This window comes from Castor canadensis, chromosome 2 (genome assembly GCF_047511655.1).
Source record: "Castor canadensis chromosome 2, mCasCan1.hap1v2, whole genome shotgun sequence".
NCBI lineage: Eukaryota > Metazoa > Chordata > Mammalia > Rodentia > Castoridae > Castor > Castor canadensis.
Genome location: NC_133387.1, coordinates 101,098,860 through 101,112,740, shown reverse-complemented (window position 1 = coordinate 101,112,740; position 13,881 = coordinate 101,098,860). Strand labels below are relative to the sequence as shown.

The window sequence follows — 13,881 nt, the reverse complement described above, 5'->3', positions numbered from 1 at the left end:
TTCTCTCCCTTTGCTTCCTGGCCACCATGAGGTGAGTTGCTTTCCTCTGCCATGTACCTCCACCAAGATGTACTATGTTAATATAGGTCCAAAAGCAATGAGGCCAACTGACTGTGGACTGAAACCATAAACCAAAGTAAATCTTTCCTCCTTTTAAGTTGTTTATCTCAGATATTTTATCACAGAATGGGAAAACTGACTAATGCAGTCCTGCAGAGAAACTTAGATGGAACCAGACAAATCACTGACTCACTGTGACTTGCTCTTTTTTAGGTGACCTAGAATAGACTTTGCTCATTACGATGCTAAATTCTCCACCCAGGAGGCACGTCTGACTACCATTTTGAACATGCAAAGCATGACCTCTAACTAAGCATGCTCAGGAAAGAGCCTGCCTGCATATGTGATGGTAAGTCTTTCTAATATGAATACGTATGATTCTCCTCAATGAATGTGCCTTGCTTTCTTTGTCCAGAGAAAGTACTACTTTGAGAATTATTTCCAGTGTTTTCCTTACTTGCTGCAAGAAATACACCTGTCTCTTCTGTCTCCTCATCCTTATAGCCTTTGCACTCACCAAAGAGGGGAATCCATTGCTTTCTGTTGTAATTAGGTGCAATGAGTTCAAGAGATGTACTGTACAGCATGATGAATATAGTTGATATCAAGGTATTGTACACATGACAATTGCTAACAGAGTACATTTTAACAGGCCTGTGAGGAAATGGATATGTAATTAGCTCACATTAGCTAATATACAAAGAGATATATGTTAAAAGATCAGGTTGTACACCTGAAAACCTCAAAAACGAAATAAAAAATTACACTTCAACTAAAAGAAAGAGAAATTTCATAATGCAGCATCGAGAAAATGATATCTGAGAATCAGAGGGATGAATTTGAGGTTATATGGGTACCTTCAACTATTCTAATTCTTAAGTTGAAAAATGGGCTTGTTCTGGTTATGGATTTATTTAGTGTTGAGGATTGAACCCAGAGCTGTGAGTTAAGCCATGAACACTTTATCACTGAGCTACATCTCCAATCCTGAGTTTGTTTCATCAAATATTGTATAATAGAAATTTTAAACCAAACAAAAATGAGATGATCACCAGGTAAATTAAGTACCACCCATTGGAGCTGCTTTTAGGGGCATGGCAAAATGTCAGCTATTTTAAATCATTTTTTCTTTGCTTTTTATCCACAGACAGCAGGGCAGAAACATTGTGATTATTTTCTCCAACATGCCAGTGAATCGATTGAAATGAAATCTTTATGCATTCCTGCACAAAAGAAACAAAATTCGCTAGAGGCATGTTTGTTATTGTGAGTGGACAGTCTTTTTTTTTTTTTTTTCTCATGAGCAAAAAGAGGTACCAAGAGTGTGTGACAGAGAACTTACGACTTGGGACGGGTGTGATGTGGCTGTGGAAATGGTGGGGTGTGTTCCTCTTAGCTCACTGTAGCTCCAAAGGACCAAGGATCTTGGTCCAAAACTGGGCCGGAGACTATTTCTTGGTCCTAGCTGACACTGGGAGAAGACCAAGAAGAAGAAAAGGAATTAGGGCTATCTCTGAGTAACATCAATAGGAAACCCAATCAAGATACATATTTAGATGAAAGAGTAAAATAGTTACAGAAGACAAGAAAGAAACAATATTTGAAGAGCTGGCTGGGGAAAGAAGGTGGCTCTGAGATCTACTTGCATGACAAGGAAACCCAGGCTGATATGGGTCCAGTGTTCCTCATAAGGGATGTCCAGTGGATTCCTGAAGGGTGATGCATTAGAAACTCGGGTTTGGTCAGGCATTGGGGGACAAACCTCTACTTTTTAAAGTAGGATCTTTGTGACATCTTCCCAATACCTATGATCAGGATTCATTTAAAATATTAGGCTTGTAAGTAGCGGTGTTCATCCTGGGAGCTGTTGCCCACCCACCTGGTTAAACCATTTAACCAGGTATTTTCCTAACTTGTTATTGGGAAGAGACATCCATAACACATGGTCACTGAGTACCCAGGGAGAAACAACCCAGGGCCTCTCTTATTCTAGACATGTGCTCCACTACCGAGCTACACGTTCAGAACAACAGCAACACGTTTTGAAAATTCGCTTTGACTAGACCTAAGTCAATCAACCCTTTCTTTCCAGAAATCAGACAACAAAACTGTTCTGCCCTCAGCCACGAAAAATGACTCTTTAATTTTCCTCTGCCTTCCTTTTAGTCTTTTTTTCATGCAGAATTAAACATTGTATTTATGTACTCCTAGGACCCAAGGCTCCCCTGCTGTGCTCCTCACCCATTCCCCCAGAAAACTTACTGTCTTCTTCACTAGACAACTTGCCTCCGCTTAATACCTACTCACCAGAGGCCAACACCGGAGGCCCATTCCCCACTGGCCCAGGTGTGACTAGAACATTCTCTTGGTGGTCACTTACATCTGAAAGCTGGAGTTTGCTGTCTTTGTCTGTTTCTCCCCAAAGAGCCCTGGTCTCAGACTGAATTTTACATACAGCCAGAATAATGATAATTAAGGCTTAAGCTTCACTAGTTGTGAAGGGTGGGATGTCTGAACTCTGAAACTTCTGTGAATACAGTGCGATACCTCTGCACGATGGGTGGACGCTTAACAGCACAGTTAAGGATTTCACAAGGGCAAACTCAACAACCCAAGCCGAGGGGAGATGGGCTACTTGTTTATATCCTTCCAGTCACCCCTTTGTTTATTCTGAGTTAAAAAGCATCCTTTTTCCTACATGCAGGAGCTTCTTCGTGCTACATCCAATGATTGCTTACCATGCTACCCAGAAAATAAAGAGTATTTTCCAACACCAGTTATTCCTGCGAGCTCTTATAATTAGGGCAGATTTCTAATTGTCGCATTTGTTCCCTATAGGGATCTGTGCCAATTAAGAGGATTCTGAGTTCTGGGGAAGAGAGATTGGGCAGAGCAGGCTGAGCCCTAATCACCTCATGTATCTTTGATTGTTTATTTTCCTCAAATGAGGAAAAGTAGCATTAAACATTTAAATGAGCTTTATATTTAGGCATATGTGAAATTATGTAAAAAAGTTTGGAAGTCTCTAAAGCCCCATGGTGAAAATACTAAACTGTGGAGTAGTTTCTGATTTTATTTCTCTTACTTATAATGGACATAAATAATACTTAGCAACTGTAAAACCCTTGCATCTGCTTGAAGATTCAACTCATCGAAGCCTAAAGCTCACAGCACACAGTAACATTAAACTAATCTCAAAAGCTGTCAGACGAAATACCTGCAAAGCATTTGACTTTTATTATCTACAAGTGCCATCTTACTGAAAAAGATGCAAAGCAGTGAGAGCAGGGAGAAAGGCTAGAATGTCAACCCTTTAAGGATGATTCTGTACTAAATACTTTCAAGCCTGATACTTTATCATTCACAGATAACTCTTCAAATTTTCAGGCTTGAGATATTTCCAGGATGTAAGCTAAAGGCACTCCACTTTCCTAGAACTTCGTCCCATCCATCTGTTATAGTCCATTATATTGCATTATTATCACCATCATTATTGTCATTTTTTTGGTGTGCTAGGGATTGACTCCAGGACCTTGAACAGCTAAGCATGAATTCTACCACTGAACTACACCACCAGCCCCAATCAATTATTATTCTTATTTTTGGTAGCACTGGGGTTTGAGCTGAGTGCCTTGACCTCGCTAGGCATGTATTCTACCACTTAAATCATGCTTCCTGCCCTTTTTTTAATTTTTAAGCTATTTTTCAGTCAGGGTCTTCTGTTTTTGCCCAAGGCCAGCCTCAGACCACAATCCTCACACCTATGGCCTCTCATGTTGCTAGGAAAATGGGCACATGCCACCATACCCAGCTTAGTGACTGAGATAGGGTCTTGCTAACTTTTTGCCCAGGCTGGCCTTGAACCTTGACCCTTCTGATCTGCACTAGGATTGCAAGTGTGAGCTACCACACCAGCCTCCAATTAATTATTTTTATGAAATTGTCTTTTGCCACTATAGGCCTATATGAAGCTTGTAAGGGTTGTATGCATGTGGCCTGGACAGCAGATAGTGGGCTTACTGTAAGTGTGGTGCTTACAGTTTAGTAAGTGTCCATTCAACCTTCAAGCAAGACCTAAAGAAATACCACACTTGCAGGATGGGAAGTACAAATATGTCCAGAGGAGATCTTATAAAACAACATATCAGAACTTAAAGTCTAAGCACAATTGTGCATGACTGGTGCCTTTGAGCAACTCAGCATTTGGTAGAGTGACATTTCCCATCACACAGAATAGTTCAATTCATTTGTGTAGTTGCAATGTTCATTCCACACAAGAAAGGCAGTTAATATTTTAGGAAATAAAAAAAATCACACTTATTTTCATTTGTTTCAATTTTAAAATTGAAATTTGAGAAAAGGAAGAATTAGATACAAAACACATGTGGTTTCCATGCTGCTCTCCTCTAGTCTCTCATGGTGTAACCTTGTGGATCTTTTCTAAGGAGCTAAAAATGTGACCCAGCACCTAGCCACAGTGGTATCACTTTCTCCAGGTTGAAGGGCACTGGTATTCTTGCTGTTTTCCCTAGCTGCCTAGCCAACTGCATATGCTCCTTTTCCTCACGTGTACAAAAGGACATTTGCCAGGTGGGAGGTGTGGCTCAAGTGGTAGAGCACCTGCCCAGCAAGTGCAAGGTCCTGAGTTCAAACCTTGACAGGGGTGGGAGTCAATATTTGCCCTGTATGTGTGGTGCTCCATCTCTGTTTCCAACTGACCTGATTGATTTCTTTGTGTCTGTGTGCTTGCTTTGTCTCCACAACATGGTAGCTGGATCACTCTAACCTCTCATTGTCTACTGCATGCACTTAATAGGTCCCTCCTAAATCCATGCTTACTTTCTGCCTCAGCCTTCAGGCCCGTCTGCTCCATGCCTTTAACTTCCTCTTTGGACAAGCTATGTTATGTTTCCTGCATCATTCACAAGGCTGCTTATTTTTTAAAAATGCTTTTAATTGACACATATTTGTGGGGCACCATATGATTTTTTAAAAATACATTCATATATTGTGTTCTGGTGTGCACTCCAGGGTGATTACAGATGATAATAATTTGTCGTATTTCAAAACAAAAGCTAGAAGATGGGATTTAGAAAGTTCACACCACAAAGAAATGATTAATGATTGACAAGGCCCATTAAAATACAGGCCTGGCAACCCCACGTATTTTTCTTTCCAGGCACTCTGACGTCTGCCCACCATGTGCACTGTCCATGCAGGACCCATCGACAGGTGGTAGCCAATGGTGACTATCTCCCCCCCATCTTTTAGCTTAAGCTAGTTCATGTATGTTTCTGTTACAACCAAGAATCCTAACTTTTATATGATGAGAAGCCAAGTGTGTTCACCAGAATGATCCTCTTTCCGGGGTTCTGATGATAAAGACAATGGTCAGCAGATGAAACAACCACCTCCTCTCTCAGCTCTCACTGGTCAGAGGCACCTCCAGGTCAAATCAGTATAGCTTTGTCAGGGAGGGAGTTGTCCCTAGCTGAGTTTGGAGATAGGCATCATGATGACGAATGCAAGAGTATGTGTAAAGCTCAGAGAGAAGAAAAAGCAGTAAAATATACTCAAATCAAAGTGAATTGGCTCCCTCAATGAAGAAGATGATGGATCTTCCAGGCAAAATCTTGCAATGTCTGGAGACATTTTTGGTAGTTACCACCTGGTAGGGGGGTGTCACTAGCTCCAGTGGGCTGCAGTCAGGGGCACTGCTGCCTGTCCTGCAGTGCATAGGACAGACCCCAAAACAAAGAAGTGTCCAGCCCTCAATAACATGGAGCACTGCTCTAGGCTGCATATATTACCTCCAAACTGATATTTCCTTTACTTCCAGGTCCCATCACACTAATCATTAAAATGTGTGGGAAAGATGACAGAATTGGTAATTGAAGTCCTTTTTCTCAGCTGCAAGAGTAACAATCAGCAGCACATGACTCCTTGTAATTACCCAATAATGTAAAATGAGGGAGAGTATGTAATTTCTTTCTTCATTAATATTAAAGACAAGTAATATTAATTTTCACACAAGTAATGCATGAACAAATTCTCCTGGTAAAACAATTTAAGTATCACAGACAAAAGTAATATCATCCTGGTAACCACCCCCCTCAGCTCTTACAAGCAATTATTTTGGCTTATTATCATTTGGGCGTGAGTCTTTCTGTAGTGAACAAAGAAAAATTCCCTGCTCTCCTTAAGCATTTTGTTTTACCCATCTGGTGGGAGTAGAATCACATCTTGTTGTCTTAACTTGCATATTGCTAATTATAGGTGGAATTGAGGATCCATTCATATATCTATCAGCTATTAAATTTTCTCCATCAATTGTCTGTTCACTAGCTTTGCTCACTTGTATCAATGTGTCCCTTTTCCTATTTGTGAGTACATAAAGCAAAGGTCTTACTAGTTTCTCCAAGTTCCTCTTCTTTGTTCATATTTTATTTACATGTTGTCCTCTTTCCCACAGAAATTTTCAATATTGATAAAGTCAAATGTGTCATGTGTTTTCCTTAAAGGTATTTATCATAATCGTCATCATCATTAGGTGGTATTGAGGTTTGAACTCAGGGCTTCACATTTGCTAGGCAGGCGCTCTACTGTTTGAGCCACACCTCCAGCCCTTTTTGCTCTGGTTATTTTGAAGATAGAGTCTCACTTTTTGCTCAGGAGTGAAACAGGACCAGACCCCATCCTCAAGACATGTGTGCAAATCTACCTATACAAACAAACCAGTGAGAAACTGACAAAGCCAAAAGAAAAGAACAGATCATATGCTATGGGGGTTCAAGGAAAGCAAGAATAATTTTACTAATGGAGTAGGAATGTGAGCATGAGAAATGTCCGTATGCAGAGTGATAGCTTTAGAATGTGGCAGTCTGGCTCAAATCCTAGCTCCAACATTTATTTACTAGTAAGTCACTTAAACTATCTAAGCCTGAATTTCATCTTTAAAATGAGGAGGAATGATCAGAACAGCACCTGGCTCTGAAATTTGAGAGTAACATTTGAACTAGGTCTTAAATGATAGAAAATCCCTAGATATGCAAAATGGAAATTTTGTGAAAATTGTGTTTTTATTCCACAGCCCCACAGCCTTCTTTTTACTCTTTCCTCCCTCATTCTTCCTAAGCACACATTGTCTGAAACCTATCCCATCCCACTGTTCCTTATGCATTCATTCCTGTTCTTTGTAGCATCTTCTGCAATGCTCTCCAAGGTTCTTCTGGATCTCATTCTCTGAACCTCCTCTAACCTTTCCCTGTCTGTAATTGGTTGCATAGTGTCCCTCCAAATTCATATCCACCTAGCTCTGGAGAATATGAACTTACTTGGATATATTTTTGGATTGATTCAGGATCTTATAATGAAATCATTCTAGATTTTGGATGGGCCCTACATCCAATGACTGATGTTCCTACAGAAGGGGAGAGGTCACAGAGGCACACAGGGAGAAGGCCCCGAGAAGATAGAGGCAGAAAGTAGAGTACCAAGAAATGTCAAGAGCCGTCAGGATTTGGATGAAGATAAAGGATTCCTCCCTCAAGCCTCTGGAGAGAGCAGCTTCCAGAACTATATGAGAACAAATTCTTGTTTTCGTACATCAAGTTGTTAGGCAACTTGTTTTGGCACCCCTGGGAACTGAATCCATCATCCCATCTGAAAGTACCATATATGGGATCTCTTTGAAACATGTCACTCTGATTATGTGTCTTGCCTATCCGCCAGCATCCTTGGGAGGATGCATGACCTTTGGGAAGAGGGCAAACCACTGGGGCCTGCCTGACAAGGGTCTCAGGAGTTTTGCAGCCACACCCCTCCACCTGTGCTGCCTTTCTTGGCCTACTCCCGGCCCTATGTTGGTAATTCTCATACACCTTTAAGATCAATAATTTAAATGAACCTTCTCCATTCAATGAACAGAACAAGGTCCACCAGCTATTCACCTTTATTTCTTATTGCTCTCTAAAGGGCAAAGATTCCTATTATATGATCTATCAAGCAACAAATCAGGAGAAATCAAGATGGCAGATAGCTGATGGACCCTGGGACCTTGACCTGCACAATTTCAAACAATTACTCCAGATTTCTGTGGCAGTAAGGATCAGGTAATACTGCTTTTTCTGCCAACCAAGATACTGCCAACAGAGTGGGCACATAATACTCGTTGACCAGACCCTTAAACTAACTTTTTAAGCACATAACAGGCTGGTGCAGGGTCAAGCAGCTGCTGCCAGCCAGCCTTTCTGTTTACTGACTGGGAACAGCTGGGAACAAAGTTCAGACAGTCCCAGCCAATCAGCCACTTTTTAAAAATTTTTCTTTTTCTCTCTCTCTTAATTCCCTCCAGGCTTGGTTGGTAAAGCTAAAACACAATGCAGAGAACAGCGGAGACCTGCAAGCATCTGGGAGTACCTGGACCTGCCATAATACATGCAAACATAGAACCTCCAACTGCCACACACCTGTGCAGATCTCTCTCCAAGTTAGTGTGTCTGCAACCTTGCCAACAGTTACATAACTGTGTACAGTTGTACACAGTTTCTGCTGTGTACAACAGCAGAAAGAGAGCTGCAAGCATCTGGGAAGACCGGGACCCACCAAACACAAGCAGACAAAAAACCTCTGACTGCCACCTGCCTGCACTGCCCTCTGGCTGATTTGTTTTCAACCAAGCCAATCTGCTAACCCGCCAGGTGAGCACAACTCACTGTTTGGGAGGGAAACAGATATTCTAGCACAGCTGTGGAGCTGATTTCACCCCCCCTCTGGACAAAACTGGTGGCCAAATACATGGAGGGGAAATATCCCCTCTGCCTGGGGTGGGGTGGGGGGCACAGAATATGAAGCTGAAAAAGCCTACATGGGAATGTAGTGACTCAGCAGGCACTGTGAAGAAAGTCAGGCACTGCACTGCCTTGGAGAAGCTGGGAGCAAGCTGAAACTGACAGTCTCACCAAGAGAAAAGCTCATTTCTAACTCACAGGCTTGCCCTGTGAGTGGAAGGAACTGGTGACTGCTCATTTACCAGCCCCTCATGGACCACTTCTGAGAACCTGCCTGCTCCAGATGACCCACTCCACTAAGGAAGCCCAGGCTCAAACACCTAGAGCTGAGACCCCCAAAGCTGTCCAATAGGGAAGAGCAACCATTGCCACACAACCCAAAATACCGACCATAAAACGGGACAGTCTTGGCCAACGCCCCTAATAAAAAATAAAAGTATCACAACCTCAACCTGAAATCAGAGGAAAGAGTCAAGAACACTCATTGAGCTAACAGATAGATAGATATAGAAATATAGATACATGGATATACATATATATATCTTCTTTATTTTTATTTTACTTTACTTTTATTTTATTTTGGTTTTATATTTATGTTTAAACTTTTATTTTCTTCATTTTTTTCCTTTTATCTTACTGTTACTTACCTCCCTTCTCCATGCTGTCCTAACACTAACTCACTCAGCTGTCTATTGCCTCACTTTCCTTTCTCTACTCCAATTTTTTCTTTCTCATCTCTTCCCATCTTCTCCCCCTTCCTTTCCCCTCCTTACCTTCCACTCCTCTCCCCCACTACCTCAACTTCCTCCAAATGCACCACCCACTGAATAGTCCATTATAGCAACTTTACACATTACCCCATCATTCCTATCCCTTGGAAATCCCTGACAATAGCACCCTTTTCCACAACAACTGAACTGCACCTCAACACACACTAGGGACTTAGTACCCTAGAACACTCACACCTCACACCCTTCACCTCTCACCTCATCTCCTGCCCCTTCCTCTAGTGCCAGCTCTTTCAATACCTAAGTATCCACTTTTACCCAAACAACCATTATCCCCCCAATCTCCACAGCTTATAGATAATGTCATCAAGGGACTCACTACATATTTTGTAAATAACTGGCTTGGCACTGAATCAGTGAATTTGTTGTTGCTAATTTATATGGCCTAGTCAGGGAACAGAAATAGCACATCAACCTAGCTAACAACTAAGCCAGTCATAGCACAGTAATTGAGTCAAGGGGGAGATAACAGGTGATTCAAATCCCCAATTATCCACTCAACAACACAGAAGCACAGCACATCATAGGAGCTCAGGGAGAAGAAGGAGGCTAGAAAATCCTAATCCCCAAAAGACCAACAATTCGATAGAGGGTTTAGTAGGAAATGAAGAAAATGAATACCCAGCTCTCGACCCCAACAGATCAATGATAAATATCATTGATGAGGTTGGTGATGCCCACAAAAATTCTCTCAAAGAGGAAATTACAAGACATGGCTAACCAGAAAGTACACGATGTACTCAAGAAATATCAAGACATCAAGAATAAAAAAACTTGAAAAGACACAGAAACAACTAAATGAATGCAGAGAGAAACTTTGAAATACTCCAAAGCAAAACAAAGGAGAATATAGAAAGAAAGACATGAAATAAAAAAGACAACACAAGATATGAAAGAGGAATTTAAGAAAGATATGGAAAACCTCAGAAAAAAGAATCAAACAGAAACCCTGAAAATCAAATTAAAAATACAGGGGCACTACAGCAGACTAGAACAAGTAGAAGAAAATCTCAGGACACAAAGACAAAATAGATATTAAAGAAAAAACAGAAAAACTCTAGACAAAAGACTCAAAAGCTATGAGAGGAATACACAAGAACTCAGCAACTCCATCAAAAGACCATACCTGCAAATCATGGGCATTGAAGAAGAAGAGGGGCAAGCTAAGGGGATATATAATACATTCAACAAAACAATAGCAGAAAGTTTCCCAAATCTTGAGAAAGCATTGTCCATTCAGGTACAGGAAGCCTCCAAGACACCAAAGAGGCTTGACCAAAATACAACCTCTCCACAGTAAAGCAGCTAGCACAGAGAACAGACTAAGAATATTGAAGGCTGTAAGAGAGAAAAAAAATAATGTATAAAGGTAAACCCATCAAAATAACAGCATATTTTCCAATGGAAATCTTAAAAGCAAGAAGGGCATGGAGCAAGGTATTTCTAGCACTGAAAGAAAACAACTTCAGTCCTAGGATACGGTACCCAGCACAACTATCATTCAAAATTGATAGAGGAATAAAGGTCTTCCACAATAAACAGAAACTAAAACAATATATGACCACAAAGCCACCACTACAGAAGATTCTGAAAGGAATCCTACATACAAAAGACAAAAACAAACATAACTACGAAAGGACAGGAACTATTAAACCTCATGAGAAGAACAGACAAGCACTCAGAGAGTAGCATTGAATAGGCTGCACATACTCAAATCCTTAAATGATAAAAACAATTAAATGGCAGGAATCACAATATACCTCTCAACACTAATGCTGAATGTTAATGGACTCAACTCCCCCATCAAAATACACCACTTGGCAAGATGGATTAAAAATGAAGATCCGACAATTGGTTGTTTACAAGAGACCCACCTTATTGACAGAAACAGACACTGGCTTAGGGTGATAGGCTAGAAGACAATTTACCAAGCTAATGGCCCCTGAAAACAGGCAGGAGTAGCAATACTTATATCAGATAAAATGGACTTCAAACTTAAATTACCTAAAAGAGATGAAGAAGGTCACTTCACACTAATAAAAGGAGCAACATATCAAGAGGAAACACTAATTATCAACTTATATGCACCCAATGTCAGTGCACCCAACTTCATTAAACATACACTAAAGGACTTAAAACCACATATAGACCCCAACATAATCGTAGTGGAGACTTTAATACCCCTTTATCAACAATAGGTCATTCAAACAAAAAATCAACAAAGAAATCCTAGAACTAAATGACACCATAGATCTAACAGAACTGCCAGATATCTATGGACTATTCCATCCTGCAACAGTACAATATATATTCTTCTCTGCAGCCCATGGAACTTTCTCCAAAATAAATCATATTTTAGGGCACAAAGCAAGTCTCAACAAATATTAGAAAATCGAAATAATCCCCTGTGTACTATCTGATCACAATGTAATAAAACTAGAATTCAATAATAAAATAACAGCAGAAAATACTCAAACAATTGGAAGCTGAATAACACAGTGCTCAAAGATCAGTGGGTTATAGAAGAAATAAGGGAGGAAATCAGAAAGTTCCTGGAATTTAATGAAAATGAAAATACAACCTATCAGAACCCATGGGATAGAGCAAAGGCAGTCCTAAGAGGAAAGTTTATAGCCATGAGTGCATATATTAAAAACACAGAAATATCTCAAATAAACATTCTAATGCTATAGCTCAAACTCCTAGAAAAATAATAACAAGCAAAATCCAAAATAAGTAAAAGGAGAGAAATAATAAGGGCTGAAATCAACAAAATAGAGACCAAAAGAACCATATAAAGAATTGAAGAAACAAAATCTTGTTTTTTGAAAAAATAAATAAGACTGACAAACCCCTGACAAATCTAACTAAAATGAGCAGAGAAAAGATCCAAATTAATAAAATTTGAAATGGAAAAGGGGAGATAACAACAAACATCAAGGAAATCCAGGGAATCATCAGGGACTACTTTGAGAACCTATATTCAAAAAAATTGGAAAACCGAGAAAAAATAGGCAACTATGACCATCCAAAACTGAACCAGGAAGATATTAATTATCTAAACAGATCTATGACATATACATAATGAAACTGAAGCAGCAGTAAAGAGTCTCCGATAAAGAAAAGTCCAGGACCTGATGGATTCTCTGCTGAATTCTACCAGACGTTTAAAGAAGAACTAATACCAACCGACCTTAAACTGTTCCATGAAATAGAAAGGGAAGGAACACTGCCTAATTCATCCTATAAAACCAGTATTATACTCATCCCCAAACTGGACAAGGACACATCCAAAAAGGAGAACTACAGGCCAATCTCCTTAATTAACACTGATGCAAAAATCCTCAATAAAATAATGGCAAACCAAATCCAACAACGTATCAGAAAGATCATTCATCATGACCAAATTGGCTTCATCCCAGGGATGCAGGGATGGTTCAACATATGCAAATCATTAAATATAATACAGCATGTTAACAGAAGCAAAGACAAAAACCACCTAATCATCTCAATAGATGCAGAAAAACCTTTGATAAAATTCAACACCATTTCACGATAAAAGCTCTGATCAAACTAGAAATAGAAGGAATGTACCTCAACATAATAAAGTCTACATATGACAAACTGATAGCCAATATCATACCTAATGGGGAAAAACTGAAACCATATCCCATATAGTCAGGAACGAGATAAGGTTGCCCACTGACTCCACTTCTATTCAATATAGTCTTGGAATTCCTAGTCAGAACAATAAGGCAGGAAGAAGAAATAAAAAGAATACAAATAGGTAAAGAAGAAGTCAGACTATTTCTATTCACAGATGACGTGATCTTATACCTAAAAGATTTGAAAAACACCAAAAAACTCCTAGAAACTGTAAATAGCTTCAGCAAAGTAACAGTATACAAAATCAACTTACAAAAACAGTAGCTTTTCTATACACCAAAAATGAACAGTTTGAGAAAGAATATAGAAAAACAATTCCATTTACAATAGCTGCAGAACAATCAAATACCTAGGAGAAAACTTAACAAAGGATTAAATGACTTCTACAGGGAAAACTACAAACCATTGAGAAGGAAATCGAAGATTACAGAAGATGGAAAGATCACCCATGCTTATGGATTGGCAGAATCAACATTAGTAAAAATGTCTATACTACCAAAATCAATCTACATATTCAGTGCAATTTCCATCAACATCCCAATGACATTCATCACAGAAATTGAAAAATAACTCTAAAG

The 13,881-nt window shown here is 39.7% G+C and overlaps 1 protein-coding gene across 12 annotated transcripts in view; it reads right to left on the bottom strand.

The window, feature by feature from the left end:
* The window catches only part of Hecw1 (HECT, C2 and WW domain containing E3 ubiquitin protein ligase 1), a 419,560-nt gene that overhangs the window by 354,131 nt on the left and 51,548 nt on the right, over positions 1-13,881 (bottom strand). For 7 of the 12 annotated variants that reach the window (XM_074065380.1, XM_074065383.1, XM_074065382.1 and 4 more), the window contains one exon: positions 1,403-1,531. The exons of 4 other annotated variants lie outside the window; for them this stretch is intronic. In XM_074065380.1, the coding sequence (XP_073921481.1) occupies positions 1,403-1,531 (129 nt within the window). Of the gene's footprint in view, positions 1-1,402; positions 1,532-13,881 lie in introns of those variants that run through there. One more of the 12 variants, XM_074065390.1, reaches the window with a different exon arrangement.